General features: G+C 40.1%; 1 protein-coding gene across 2 annotated transcripts in view; it reads left to right on the forward strand.

Moving 5' to 3' along the window:
• The window catches only part of zgc:153039 (uncharacterized protein LOC767698 homolog), a 73,927-nt gene that overhangs the window by 25,951 nt on the left and 33,115 nt on the right, over window positions 1-14,861 (forward strand). For both annotated transcript variants that reach the window (XM_060943405.1, XM_060943406.1), the window contains 2 exons: window positions 11,079-11,236; window positions 14,638-14,720. In XM_060943405.1, coding sequence (XP_060799388.1) covers window positions 11,079-11,236; window positions 14,638-14,720 — 241 coding nt within the window. The remainder of the gene's footprint in view (window positions 1-11,078; window positions 11,237-14,637; window positions 14,721-14,861) is intronic.

A 14,861-nucleotide genomic window follows, 5' to 3' on the forward strand; every position in this document is an offset into this window, starting at 1 on the left:
AGTAAGAAAACAACAAATTATTTGGGTAGAGCTGAAATGGGGAAAGCAAAAATACAGTGTGGGGTAGTAGTCTTTAAAAAGACTGTTTGGGTTTTGCGCTGTATCGATGGATTGATGATAGTAGACTAGCGAGAGTCGGCACGAGTTAACTCGGCAAGAAACCAGACTAGTGTGTGTGTGTGTGGCAAGCACTCACACGGTGGCCACGGTATGCAGACTCACTCACGTGATGTTGCGTCATGTTCGCGTCACGGGCTTAAAATAACCTACACACAAGATTTTATGATAGATTGATGATAGATTTTATAATAGTATTGATTTGTATGTAATAGTCCAATGTCCTGCATTTTGACATGGGTAAATGTGTTGCATCTGCTTAGCTACTATAGCCTGTTAGCCCCAGATTTTTTTTTTCCTCCATACATGAAGCCTACTCGCGACCCCCCTGGAGTACCTCCGCGCCCCACCAGGGGGGCGCGCCCCCCCGGTTGAGAACCACTGCTCTAAAGTATGAGAAGAAAACAGTAAATCAGAGAGCTGCGCACATTTGTGCAGCTTCTGCAAAAACGTGCGCAGCTTTCTGATTTACTGTTTTCTTCTCATACTTCCTGTTTCATGGACTGTAACGGCATTTGCTTATTTAGTAATTTTAATATAGAATTTACTCTGAAATTTATTCAGACACTCCAACGCCCCCCCTAAAAAAAAAAAAATCGGATCTGCACGATTCAGCCGTGAAAAAGGCGGAATCTGCTGTTTGCATCCCTGTTTAAACTCGTAGGTTAACCGATTGTAACCGGCTAATGAGGCTCGGTGGTCGGTCAAGATCTCTTTTAGTTTTCGCCATCCCTACTATGGATTGGCCTTTCAAAGGCATATATGAGCCAAAAAGATAAAACATTGTCATAGACTAGGCCAGGGTAGTAGGGCTAGGCATAGCCATTTTAAATGTTAGAGATCAAGCGGACTAACGGCCACAAACACTGTTCTGTCTAGTTTAAGTATGCAGTTATCATTCAATCCGAAAATCAACTTAACAGATGTACTAGGAGTACTGAATTAAAGATTACACCTACCTGATATGAAGTGTTGACTACAAATTCGGCTGGTAGAACTGGGGTACCAGTTTTCTCTTCGCACAGCGGACACCCATTTTGCGCATCTCTCCTCGTCTGCGGGGAATCTATAAAATGACAGGCCCTCCTTTTGGCCCTGGCTATTGGTACAACCAAATGCTGAACAAGATATAACCATTCTCGAAAGATCTACTCCCACACACTTGATAATTAGAACAGGTTCGTCTAAGTTCTATGCGCGGCCTTGCTGTCCAAGATGGCAGATAAACAAATCACGTGACCTCGTGATGTCACATGCATGCTCTCTATACACACATACATACAGTGGGGCATAAAAGTATTTAGTCAGCCACCAATTGTGCAAGTTCTCCCACTTAAAAAGATGAGAGGCCTGTAATTTTCATCATAGGTCCACTTCAACTATGAGAGACAGAATGGGGGGGGGGAAAGAATCCAGGAAATCACATTGTAGGATTTTTAATGAATTAATTGGTAAATTCCTCGGTAAAATAAGTATTTGGTCACCTACAAACAAGCACAATTTCTGGCTCTCACAGACCTGTAACAATTTCTTTAAGAGGCTTCTCTGTCCTCCACTCCTTACCTGTATTAATGGCACCTGTTTGAACTCGTTATCGGTATAAAAGACCTGTCCACAACCTCAGTCACACTCCAAACTCCACTATGGCCAAGACCAAAGAGCTGTCAAAGGACACCAGAAACAAAATTGTAGACCTGCACCAGGCTGGGAAGACTGAATCTGCAATAGGTAAGCAGCTTGGTGTGAAGAAGTCAACTGTGGGAGCAATTATTAGAAAATGGAAGACATACAAGACCACTGATAATCTCCCTTGATCTGGGGCTCCACGCAAGATCTCACCCCGTGGGGTCAAAATGATCACAAGAACAGTGAGCAAAAATCCCAGAGCCACACGGGGGGACCTAGTGAATGACCTGCAGAGAGCTGGGACCAAAGTAACAAAGGCTACCGTCAGTAACGCACTACGCCGCCAGGGACTCAAATCCTGCAGTGCCAGACGTGTCCCCCTGCTTAAGCCAGTACATGTCCAGGCCCGTCTGAAGTTTGCTAGAGAGCATTTGGATGATCCAGAAGAGGATTGGGAGAATGTCATATGGTCAGATGAAACTAAAATAGAACTTTTTGGTAAAAACTCAACTTGTCGTGTTTGGAGGAGAAAGGATGCCGAGTTGCATCCAAAGAACACCATACCTACTGTGAAGCATGGGGGTGGAAACATCATGCTTTGGGGCTGTTTTTCTGCAAAGGGACCAGGACGACTGATCTGTGTAAAGGAAAATGAATGGGGCCATGTATCATGAGATTTTGAGTGAAAACCTCCTTCCATCAGCAAGGGCATTGAAGATGAAACGTGGCTGGGTCTTTCAGCATGACAATGATCCCAAACAGACCGCCCGGGCAATGGAGTGGCTTCGTAAGAAGCATTTCAAGGTCCTGGAGTGGCCTAGCCAGTCTCCAGATCTCAACCCCATAGAAAATTTTTTGGAGGGAGTTGAAAGTCCGTGTTGCCCAGCAACAGCCCCGAAACATCACTGCTCTAGAGGAGCTCTGCGTGGAGGAATGGGCCAAAATACCAGCAACAGTGTGTGAAAACCTTGTGAAGACTTGGAGAAAATGTTTGACCTCTGTCATTGCCAACAAAGGGTATATAACAAAGTATTGAGATGAACTTTTGTTACTGACCAAATACTTATTTTCCACCATAATTTGCAAATAAATTCTTTTAAAATCAATGTGATTTTTCTGGATTTTTTTCTCATTTTGTCTCTCATAGTTGAAGTGTACCTGTGATGAAAATTACAGGCCTCTCTCATCTTTTTAAGTGGGAGAACTTGCACAATTGGTGACTGACTAAATACTTTTTTGCCCGTGTGTGTATATACACATTTTTTGTGTATAAAATGTGTAAATTGGTGCAAAAACAGTCAAGGGCACTTGAGGTATAGCAGGTAAACATGAAATAAGCAGTATAAACAAACTAGCAGCTGTTAAGGTATATACACCGTCAGGGATTCTCTCTCGTTTGCTTAGAGCTACAGTCAGATTTGTTCATGCTGCTTTCAGTTCCTCAGAATTTTGTGCCTACTGATTCAGAGGTCGTGATTATGAGCTGATGTGTTCAGGTGGTTTTGGTGGGTTGAAAACAGATGGTGTGAGCAAATTTCTGAGGGATTCTGGGTTGTCCTTATGATGCTGGTGGTATTTGAGTGCATTCTTCCGTCATTCCAATATTTCTGACAAGACTCGAAGGCAGTATTAGTTTGGGTGGGGGTGTGGCATAGCTCGAACACTTGGCAGTTGTGTAAATGAGTCAAGCAGTTTAACATGTCAGTCTGACTTCCTGTTAAAAAGGAAATGCAGTACCAGTCAAATTTGGACATGCCAACTCGTTTCATAGGGTTCCCCCCCGGGTCGGGAACCTCCCGAACTGATGATCACATCAGCTTTTCTTTGGCTAATCCGACACAAGGTACACCACCACTCTTGCTGGAGCAGTTGGGGGTTAGGTGCCTTGCTCAAGGGCACTTCAGCCAGTCCTGCTGGTCCAGGGAACTGAACCAGTGACCTTTTAGTCCCAAAGCTGCTTCTCTAGCCACTTAAGCCATGGCTTCCCCTAATTTTTCTACAATGTAGAAAAACACTGAACAACACATGTGAAAGAACAAAGGGAACATGTATGGAATTATGTGGTAAAGAGAAACGCGTTTTAGATTCTTTGAAGTAGCCACTATCATTTGAGATGATCAAATGGTAAATAATTACAGTAAATGGCCCTGTTCCACACCACAACTGTAGTAAACCATATCTCAAGAACTGCTTGACTAAGTAAAGAGAAATGATCATCATTACTTTAAGACATGCCGTGACTTTATTAATTAATAAAAATAAAGAAAAATAATTAAATTGGGTATGTCTGAACTTTTGACTGGTGCTACACATCAACATGCAGAATCAAATTGCAGCTCTCCAAACATTTCCTGAACTCTTTAAGGAAAGTGCTGAAATTGTAAATTTTATTCAGGTGGTGAACCTTAATTTTCACTAAATAAATAAATCCTGTCACCTTAAACCCCATCAGTCAGAAGGATTTTCTTTCTTCTGTGTTTGAGTGTGTACCTGTGACTTGTCTCCCAGTTGGTGTGATGAGTGATGGATTAGCCAGCGCAGACCTCTGAGCTTTAACAAGACGGGCTGGAAGGAGCTAAAGGAACGCAACGATGGAATTCGAGCAGATTAGTCAGATTCAATTAGCCACGATAAATTATTAGGTATTAAAAATTTCAGGGTTTTATTAAAGCCATCAGTCAACGTCTCATCAGCAACGGCTCAGAATGTCATCCTCTAGTCGCTGTGGAGCTCATCCTTTGGTCGCCATGGTGATGAGGGGACTGTAAATGAGGATGGTGATTAAGCTTTAATGATCCATTCCTGTGAGAGTCAGGAAGAATGATAAAGATTGACCCAAGTTTGACTGGTTTATAAAGATGAGGAATTAGTGGTAGTACCTGACCTTACCAGAAGATGGTGCTGTCTTCTGCTCAAAGACATGAGCGCACTGTTGAAGCCATAGATTTCCTACTACAGAGCTGAAGTACCTGGAAGACGGATGGACGGATGTATAACTTTTAATGTTTCTACTGAATTCACAGATGAAGGTGAAACCGTCTGTCCTTTTGACTTTGAGTTGCCCACAGAGCACGAGGCGAATCATCCTGCAAATGTTCATCTCCGAATACATTTTCTTAATCTGCATCCAGTTTTAAGTCTCCTCATATGTATGAGGTACAGCAGAGGATGTGAATGTGACATCACAGGGTCATGCTGTGGTGTTTTAGGATGATGCAGTCTTGTGAGGAATACATTAGGGCAGGGCTTTTCAAAGTGTGGGGCACACCTCCCCTAGGGGGCGCCAGAGTTCTTCGGAGGGGCGCAATGTGAGGAACAATAAACCAGAATAAGTTACTATTGCAGACATTTAGCGAACTTCAGCTAGCCTTTGCCAGAGACAAAATGGATCGTTTTTTTTTTTTTTTAGTACCTAAAGCTACAGTGAGTGAGGAGAGAGTCTGGGCCAAGCAAAAAAGAAGGCAGTATGACTGCGATTATTTAAAGTTTGGATTTTCATGGACTGGATCTGAAGATGCTCCACTGCCACAGTGTGTTGTCTGCCAAGAGGTGCTAGCTAACGATGCTATGAGATGTTTAAAATGTGTTTTAAAAAAAGTTTTTTTTAAAAAGCTTTTTTTTTTTACACATTTAAAACATGAGCTTTTTGAAAACATCTTTTTTTTACACATTTAAAACATTTTCAAAAAGCACATGTTTAAAATGTGTAAAAGAAAAGTGTACTTTTTTTTTTTTTTTTTTAAATACGAATGGAACATTAAGTATAGCAACAAAAATTGTAGGGGGGGTGCGCTGTTTATTTGCTCTCTGGGGGGGCTGACTCTCCCACACTTTGAAAACCCCTGCATTAGGGGTTTATTTTTTTTTTTTTATATACCACAGCATTGCTGAATTCTGTCTTGATTGGTCAGGTGTTGAATTTTCTACAACAGCAGCTCTGATAGTAGTACAGCTACAAATCACAGGGTTATTAATTCTTTCCTTCCAACTATATTGGATTACACTCCAATCCAGACTTTAGGCCACGCCCCATACTGAGAGAATGCTTAAGGAGTGATGGAACTTTGTGCAAATTGTCTAATCCATGATTAGGGGTGTGTGTGGTGGGGCTTATGTATTCATTACAGAGTGAGTGTGTAATTGTATTAATTCAAATCCACGGTCCTCCTTTTGTTCCGCTATCTCCACCACGCAGCTCTCAAGCGTCTTTTCTCTCTCTCGTTCCATGTCTCATTCCAAACAGTTTGTACCAACACGTCTTGCTGCTGCCTGCTTTCTGTCCCCTTGTTCCCTCACTCCCTTTGTCCCTGTCTTCGTGTCCTGCTATCACAAGGCTGCAGAAATACAGCTCTGGCTCCTGACTTTCTCTTCCTCTAGTTCTTTTTATTTCTCTCTATCCACTTGCTCTCTGAAGCGTGGAAAACAGAAATGGAGGAAAAAAAAAGCAAGGCAGCTGAAAGAGGGAGGTTATGAAAGATCAGGAGATTGGGGAAGAGAGAGAGACTGGAACAGGGCATCCACACACGAGAAGGGAGAATGAGGAAATAAAAGGAAGACGAGATGGATAGAGAGATGTAGGCAGACAGAGAGATGGATGGATAGAGTGCAGTAGAGATCTCTGCCGGGCTTGTTAGTTATTGATTTCATTTAATGATCCACTGCCTGACTTTCTCCAGGGAGCACTTAACTCAACCACCCTTTCTGTCTCTCTCTCTCTCTCTCTCTCTCTCTCTCTCTCTCTCTCTCTCCCTTCTTTCTCTTGCTCTCTTAAATCTCCGTTTCTCCCTTATTTTTTCCCCCCTCCATCTCTGCATCTCTTTAATCTGTCTCTCACTCTTGACCTCACCTTTGTCTCCCCCCCCCCCCCCCCCCCCAATTTCTCCATGGCAACAGAGTACAGTAGCAAATAAAACGGTGGCTAAGTGGATGAACAGATGGGGAGATGGATGAGCAGATGTGAGGATTAATGAGTGAAGGGGTGAATGGCAGGTTGAGTCACAAGCCATTGAATGAGTGAGGCAGTTTGGAGATACAGAGATGGAGGGGGAAAAAAGATAAAAGGGAGAAATGGAGACTTAAGAGAGGGAAAGATGGACAGGTAGATAGTTGGATGAAATGATGGATGTATATGAAGATTTGAGATGGATGAGTGGAAAGGGTGAGTGATAAAATGATAGAAGAATTGATGAAGAAATGGTTGAAGGAACAGATGGCGATTAGTCCAATATGGAAAGGTGGTGAAATTAATTGAAAGGGGAAAAAGATTAAGGAGCGAGTGGATGGATGGATGGATACATGAAGAAATAGTTTGAATTGACATTGTATGAAAGAATGAAATGTAATAAAACAAATTGGGGAGACTAAGAATGGAGTGATGAGGACAGGAATGGGATGGAATGAAACTGGAAAGATGGTTGCATAAGGAGGTTTAGCTTGAAAGGACCAATGGATAAATGGTTTGAAGAATTCCTACAAGAACAAATTTTTGGATGGATGGGCAGAAAAATGGATAAATGAAGAGATGGACAGTTTTCTCTAGGACTTTTTTTCCTCTCTCAGCAGCAGTGGGGGGGAGGGGTTTGTGTACAAGTGTAGTATGTGTAGTACTACGGTGTAGTATGGCAGCAGTTGGAGGGAAGATCAATAGGTAATTAAATGTATTTAAAAAAATAACATGACCCTTGACTGCAAAACAAACTTGAGAACATATTTAGGCTTCCAGCCTGATGGCCTGTGCTTTTTTTTTTTCCTTTCTTTCTGCTCTCCTCTTGCTTCACTCTGCTCCACTTGTGTCCAGTTCTCCTGCCTGTCCACTTGTCTAGTAAGGTTACTTTTAAGGAGTAATGTTAAATAATTCTATCAAATATTTGATCACACAACCAGTAAAAACATTAAAATATTGTTGTAGCCACCGCTAATCGTGTGTGTGTATAAAATATATATATTTTGTGTGTATATGTGTATATAATGTGTATAAAAAATATATATTATACACATTTTATACACACATATATTTTATACACACACATACATGTGTGTATAAAATATATATTTTATACACACGTGTGTATAAAATATATTGTGTGTGTGTGTGTGTATATATGTATGTGTATATATATATATATATATATATATATATATATATATATATATATATATATATATATATATATATATATAAATATAAATAAATGGAGGGCATTTCTTTCCCTTTAAAACTTTGGGACATGGTGACCCTTAAGCTTTTTACTGGACTGGTATATGATCAACGGAGTTTGCTAAGGTTAATGTAGTTAACGCTAGCTGGATGATTTTTGGTAAATAATACTGGAAACGAAGTCAAGATTATTTAAATAATATTGGCTGGTTTTGAGTGGTCTATCAGACGTTCTTTTCAGCTAGCATGATACTGAACGAGTCGAAGACGAGTAGCTGAATGGAATGTGATATATCATGAAAAAAGCCATTATTATATATAACACTCATCAGCATGGCTTACCCATGACTTTGGTGTTAGCGCTGCAGTCCATTGATCTTCTAGCTGGTGTATCATTCAGCAGTCATGTTGCCAAAGGCTAATGCTAGTACAGTCAAGCCAGTGCTACTGAAAGCTACTAGCATAGGCTAGCGACCGAGAAACTAAGATTTCTGTCTCCAGACTCTTCTACACATGCTTGCCACAGTATTTTTCACTCGGTCTTGAGTGTTCATTTCCCTGTGTAAACTTGCTTTTACAATCAACAGTGGAGTGTCCTGGCAGCCAAAATTCTTTCAAGCTTCCGTATTTAACGAAGCAAACCTGACAGCCATGTTTGTTTTGCAAATTGTCAGTTGCTCACTAGCATGGAAGTTTTACATCTCCAACGTGTGATGTCATTTTGACAACATGCAATATTGTAACACTATTGCACGCTCAGTCTCCACTGGGTAGAGTGATGTAATAAGTAGGATAAACAATATGCTAACAATATTGCATGCTGTTGAACCAAATGAATGAAAAACCTGCTAGAAGGGAATAGAACAAGTTTTATTTCCATGGAAAGTGTCCTGCATCACCGATATTCATTGTGCCTAAGGCGGATATTGTTTTAGTGCAAATACACCTTTTTTTTTTTTTTTTAATTAAAAAAAAATTGTATTAATCATTTCAGTTTACAGAAGTGGCATACAAATGTAATGCATGCAGGCTTGTCACTTATCTATGCAGAGTCGCATAAAATACTTTTTTGTTTTGAAATCAATAAAATAAATCACAATTCCACCTTCCCTTTGAATAGTTTTAGACCAAACTTTATGGCATCTTTGTTTTATGAACTGCATTTTTTTTTCCATCATTTTGAATTCTTCCCCGCTTACAGTAACGAAGCAATTGGCCGCTATTTTGCAGTGTCGCTAGAGTTGGTCAAGAGATTCGGATTATTTCTCAATCAGCATGCACGATTTCTTATCACCTCCATATTTATACTAATATAGTTGGTCATGAGCATCAATAAGGAGTACGTTGTTTAAACTGTAAAATTGAAGTAACTCAACATTGGCTAGTTAAATCTAGCTTTTTTTGGGGGGGCTTTTCATTCTCTCCCTCATCCTGTTTCTGTTTCAAGTTAAGTCCTTAGCAGAGTCCTGTAATGGGGACTTCATGACATTTATTTATTTATTTATTTATTTTAAATTCTGAAGCAGCAGCATCAATAATTTTTAGTATAAATACGGAGGAAATTTTATAGAAAATTGCACACACTGATTTGATTAAGAAATGCGGACTATATTGATAATCACCTCGTGTGACTCAGCAAAATGATAGCCAAGCATTTTGTGACCTGTAAGTGAGGAGGAAATCGAAATGAAAGAAAATGCTGTTTTTCTAAAAGCATTAAAGATGCTGTAAAGTTTGGTCTAAAACTATTCAAATGGAAGGTGGAGTTGTGATTTATTTTATTGATTTCAAAACAATATTTTATGTGACTCAGTGTAGATAAGTGACAAGCTTGCTCGGTGCCGTTATTACGTTTGCATGCCACTTTTGAAGTTTGAAATATTTTTTTTTTTTTCAAATGGGACTTTTTTTTTTTTTTTTTAAATCGCCTGTTTATTTATACTAACACACAATTATCCACCTCAAGCTCAGTCAATATTTGTGAATAATAACCTTGACTTTGTCTTGGCTTGGAGCATTCACCAATGTTCACTTCACCGTTGGTGAAAAATTGTTAAATATAACAGAAACCCAGATGGATGAATGGATAAATAGTTGGATAGGTGATGCTAGTAGACTCTTTAGAATCTGCTTATTCCCCTGCATATTTCATTTAGTCTTTAACACAGGCACACACTTTGTTTCTATCAAGAGCTTATTCCAACTTACTGGAATCGATATTGAGCAAAATGCCTGGGGACAGACAACTTTTTTTTTTTTTTTCCCCCTCTCTTTCTTGCACTCACTCACTCCTGCTTTGTTTCTTACACACACTTTCCAGTGGCTGTTTGCAGCTGTCAGTGTTGGATGATTTCTGTACTTGCATGTAAATTCAATTTCTAATAGTGTGTGTGTGTGTGTGTGTGTGTGTGTTTCAGATCCTGAGTGGGTCTGAACTGTAATTAATAGGCCTGTGATGAGTATTAAAATGGCTCGACCTGAAAGAGGACGTGAGGGGAGAGATAATGTGGGGAGGGTGGTCAGAATTGTACTACACACAGTAATAGAATTAAATAAAATTTTAGAATGGAATTGAAGATAATGTAATAAGGGAAGGGGGTAGTATGGCTGAGAATGGAATTGTATGGAAAGGATGGGAGTAGAATTCTGTTGATTTGGAAGGGATAGGAATAGAATTGTACAGATTGGAAAGGAATGGAATTTTATGGACAGGAAAGAAAGGGGGCGGTTGGGATGTTAATGTATTAGAATTATGAACAGGAAGGGCAGGGGATGAAGGGGGATGAAGTCAAATGGGCTTGAAGGGAATTTAGTGGAATGGTACAGAAGGGGATGGGTCATAAAGGAATGGCATGGACAGGGAAAGAAATGAGCAAAAGGGAAAGCAATAGACTGGAATTTAAAAGAATTAAGTTGGAATATTTGGGGAGGTTATGGAACAGAAGATGATGAACTAGAAATGATGGCAAGTGAAATTGCAAAGCATGGTCAGGAGGGAAATGGGAAAAGTATTTCCCTCCCAATCAAGCTCCTCACTTTTTTTTTTTTCTGATTTTATTAGTAAGGAATATGTGGTTTGAGAGAAATCATGTAAACAAAGTAATAGTTGTTAAATGAGGAAATAAAGATGTTTGTGTGTGGACTCTTGAGGAAAAAAGGTGTTTGTGTGCGTGCGCAGAGTTCTGTTACAGCGGGACTACAGTTTCCTGCGGGACATTAATCTGTGGCGTCCGTTTGTCACCATCGGCGTTTACTCCTCTACACTCTCAGCTGCCATGAGCAACCTGATTGGAGCCTCACGCATTCTGTATGCACTCGCCAGGGATGACCTTTTTGGTGAGTTTGTTTTTTTTTTTTGGTCCCCCCCCAGTCACAATCTGTCTGATTGTATAAAAGATTAAACATGTTACATTTGCACTCCACCTGAAAGGTTTAAGCTATTTTTCTCTCGACAATTGAGAGTAATTGTTACTGTATGTTGCAATACCACAAGCTGAGGGTCAGGGAGCTTGCATGCTGGAACTCGGGGAGCTGCCATGCTCAATGGTCAAACTTGATTTGGGAAGCACACTGGTGAGTTGGGGCAGTAATGCTGCGTTAAAAGCAAAGTTGCAACTTTTAATTCCTTAACTACAACCAGTAAAGATGCCACGCCCTCAACCTGCAGTTTCAACTCAACTTGGGGTAGTCTTCTCAGCTACCAGTACCTTTCCCTTTAACAGACTGCTGTGAAATAAACATGACCATTTGCACTGCAAACAGTGTAAAGTTCCTCTTTACTTTTAATAGGTTCCCCAAAGGCTGCTGCAGCACGCACAAACAAGTGCTGACCAGCACGGATAGTGATTATTATTATTTTTTTTTTTCTTCAATCAAGTAATTTTATACACAAGTCTCTCCCCTTACATATGTCCCCTTTTTTATGTATTAATGTAATAATCAAACAACTAAAATGGGCTGGTCCAGTCTTCGTACAGCACGTTGAGTCGGTGGCTAATGGTCTGTTTTCTGACGGCTCGCTCAACTTCCTATTGGGCGGAATCACAAGGAAACACTGGTGGACTAAACGGTGTTTTTGTATAAAAATAATGTGAACAGTAACAAGTGAATGGTGATGTAGGTTTTGTTAACTAATTTTATTATTTATTTTTTTTAAAGATTTCATTATTTTCACAAAGCTGTTATCCAGTAAAATTGTAAATTCTAAAACAGGAATGTTTTAAGCTATATAACAGTTCAAACCCGATCTTAATAGTACTGGTATTAAGAAAATTATGGCAGAGTAAAGGTCGACTGCCGTTCAGATTTGAAGTGTAGGTCATAAATTTTCCCCGGCACCCAATTATTTTTGCTTGGTGGACTGAAAGCTATTGAATTCTAATCAGACTTCCAATTTTATTGTTTTTAATTTTTTTTAAATAAATAGAACAATAAATGGACCACATGGCCCCAAATTCTCTTTCTCCTGCTTCACCATGACCCAATTCAAGATATTGTCATGCATCGCGTGGTGGGCTTTCCCCGTTTGTGCAAGGCATTGTGGGATACAAAGTTGAAACAGGAGAGGAAAATGGAGGCCGTGAGAATGAAACGTGAAGGACCAACTACATTTGATGTAAAGCAAGAAGAAAAGACTGGGAAGGAAACTCAGGACCAAACTAATAAATGTCGGCAGTCAGCGAGCACCTCAGTGTGATCAGCTGTTTATTTAGGGACAATGATGTAACTGTCAGAGCACGGCCAAAGGTAAACCTGCACATGTGCGCGCACACGGACTTCCTCTGTCTGCTTGACTGCAAAGCGAGCGATTGATTTTTTTTTTTTTTTTTTTTTTTTTCCCCCCCATGTGTGTTATTTGTTCAGGAATCCCCTCAAATTAAATAACTTCCCAGCACAGAATGGCCTGATATTTTGAGATTACAGAAATACACATCCATCCATCATCAGTAGTTGCTTATCCTGTACAGGGTTGCAGGCAAGCTGTGGCCTGACTATGGGTGAGAGGTGGGGTACACCCTGAACAAGTCGCCAGATCATCGCAGGGCTGATGCATGGAGTCAAGCAACCATTCACACCTATGGTCACTTGAGAGCCACCAATTAGCCTAACCTGCATGTCTTTGGGTGCTCCAGTTCCCCCCCAGAGGAAACCCACGCAGACATGGGGAGAACATGCAAACTCCATACAGAAAGGCCACAGTCAGCCACTGGGCTTGAACCCAGAACCTTCTTGCTGTGAGGCGACAGTGCTAACCACTACACCGCCGTGCTGTTACAGAAATAAACATATGACCAAATTTCAGAGGGAACTAAATTTTCTCTGACTATGAAATTGAAAGGCTGTCTTGGCTTTAACCTTTTGAAAACCAACAAATCTGTTGACTTGGGCGTTTTGAAATTCATTTTCTAGGTTTTTAATTGTCAAATTTTTTACTTTCAGGTAACTTGGAAAAAATTAGACTGTGTGTGTGAGAGAATGTATAGCAACAGGTATTTTTATGATTTTGCTTATCTTTGAAAATACCATTTTGGCTCTTTTTAGTGTCAAAACAAAGTCCAAAACAGTGTAATCTTAAATAGTTTTGAAAATGCTGTAATTTCAAAACCAGTACAGTCTTAATGAATGAGGTTTTTAAATGAGTTTATAGCAGTATATTGGCTTTTGACTTGATAATATACAAACGTAGTACTGCATGTTGTGTATTAAATCTGTAACACTGACCATACTAATCACTGTTTTAAGAAGGTAATCATCAATATTATGGCTATCACTAGCTGGCGAGATTGTTGCTAATGTTAATTGCTATTGCCTCCTGTTGCTGTGCTGCAATTTCAGTCCAATGTGTTGTGAAAATTTGTAGGTCGTGACAGTAGAACGGAACCAATAACCACTCAGGCCTGTAACTGTAAAATTGTAGTTAAAGTAGCTTTGTATGAGCTTTGTGCTCTGACAAAGTAAAGCAAATGTGTACATGGAGGGATGTGTGTGTTGGGGGGGGGGTGTTACCAATTTTTGAAATTTTGAAGCCTTCTGTGAGGTTGATAAAGCAGGATGGTGGGGCTAGAAACTTGCATGCTGGTGTGACAAGTGCCCATGTCATACTTGCCTTTGAACTGGTTGGGTTCTTCCCAGGTGACTAGCACTGCATTTATCTATGGTCTGAGAGATGAACCCTCACATTTACCCTGTGATTAGGCGACAAAACGGTGAAAAAGCACCACCAAAGTGCAGCTTGTGATAAACCTTCCAGTAATGCAGCTCAGCCAGTACAGCGCATTTCACTACCCCCCCCACACACACACCCCACTATCCCCTTTTATAGGGCACTATGACTTTGTCCTAATTGAATGGCTCGTTTTATTTATCTTAATTTATGGATTTGCTTTCTTTCAAGTCATTTTAATATGAAACTGAGTTTCATAAAACGTTCATTAAATTGTGGCAGGATTTGAAATGCATTTAAAAAAAAAAATTAGTGCTGTGACTCAATCTTGCACTTAAAATTTACATGAACTCAGGAGTGAAGTGTAGGATACAAATGATTTTCCCTCCTAACTGGATTTGATGTCTATGCTAATGCGACCGATATTTCAAAATAAATTTGTATGCACACTGGTCAATGAGTGCTTACTGTTTTGTACAAGATGTTTTACAATGGATTTTAGTTTGTGGTGTGAAGGTCATCCTTTTGTTAAATTCTTTATTCATCCCATTCTTTTCTTTATCTCGTCCCACAGGTAAAGTCTTGTCCCCTGCTAGGAAAACCTCAGGCAGTGGGAACCCCTGGGTCTCGGTTCTCATCTCCTGGTTCATTGTGCAGGTGAGAAAGAATGGGGTGATGAAATGAAAGTGAATGTGGATTGCAGTGATTATCCTCTGGAATGTGTTCTTTGTTCCTTCCTAATGGATGAGGAATTTCTTGCTCCCTATCAGTCACTCTTTCCTACATCTTTGACGTTGT

The sequence above is a fragment of the Neoarius graeffei genome, chromosome 16, assembly GCF_027579695.1.
Source record: "Neoarius graeffei isolate fNeoGra1 chromosome 16, fNeoGra1.pri, whole genome shotgun sequence".
NCBI lineage: Eukaryota > Metazoa > Chordata > Actinopteri > Siluriformes > Ariidae > Neoarius > Neoarius graeffei.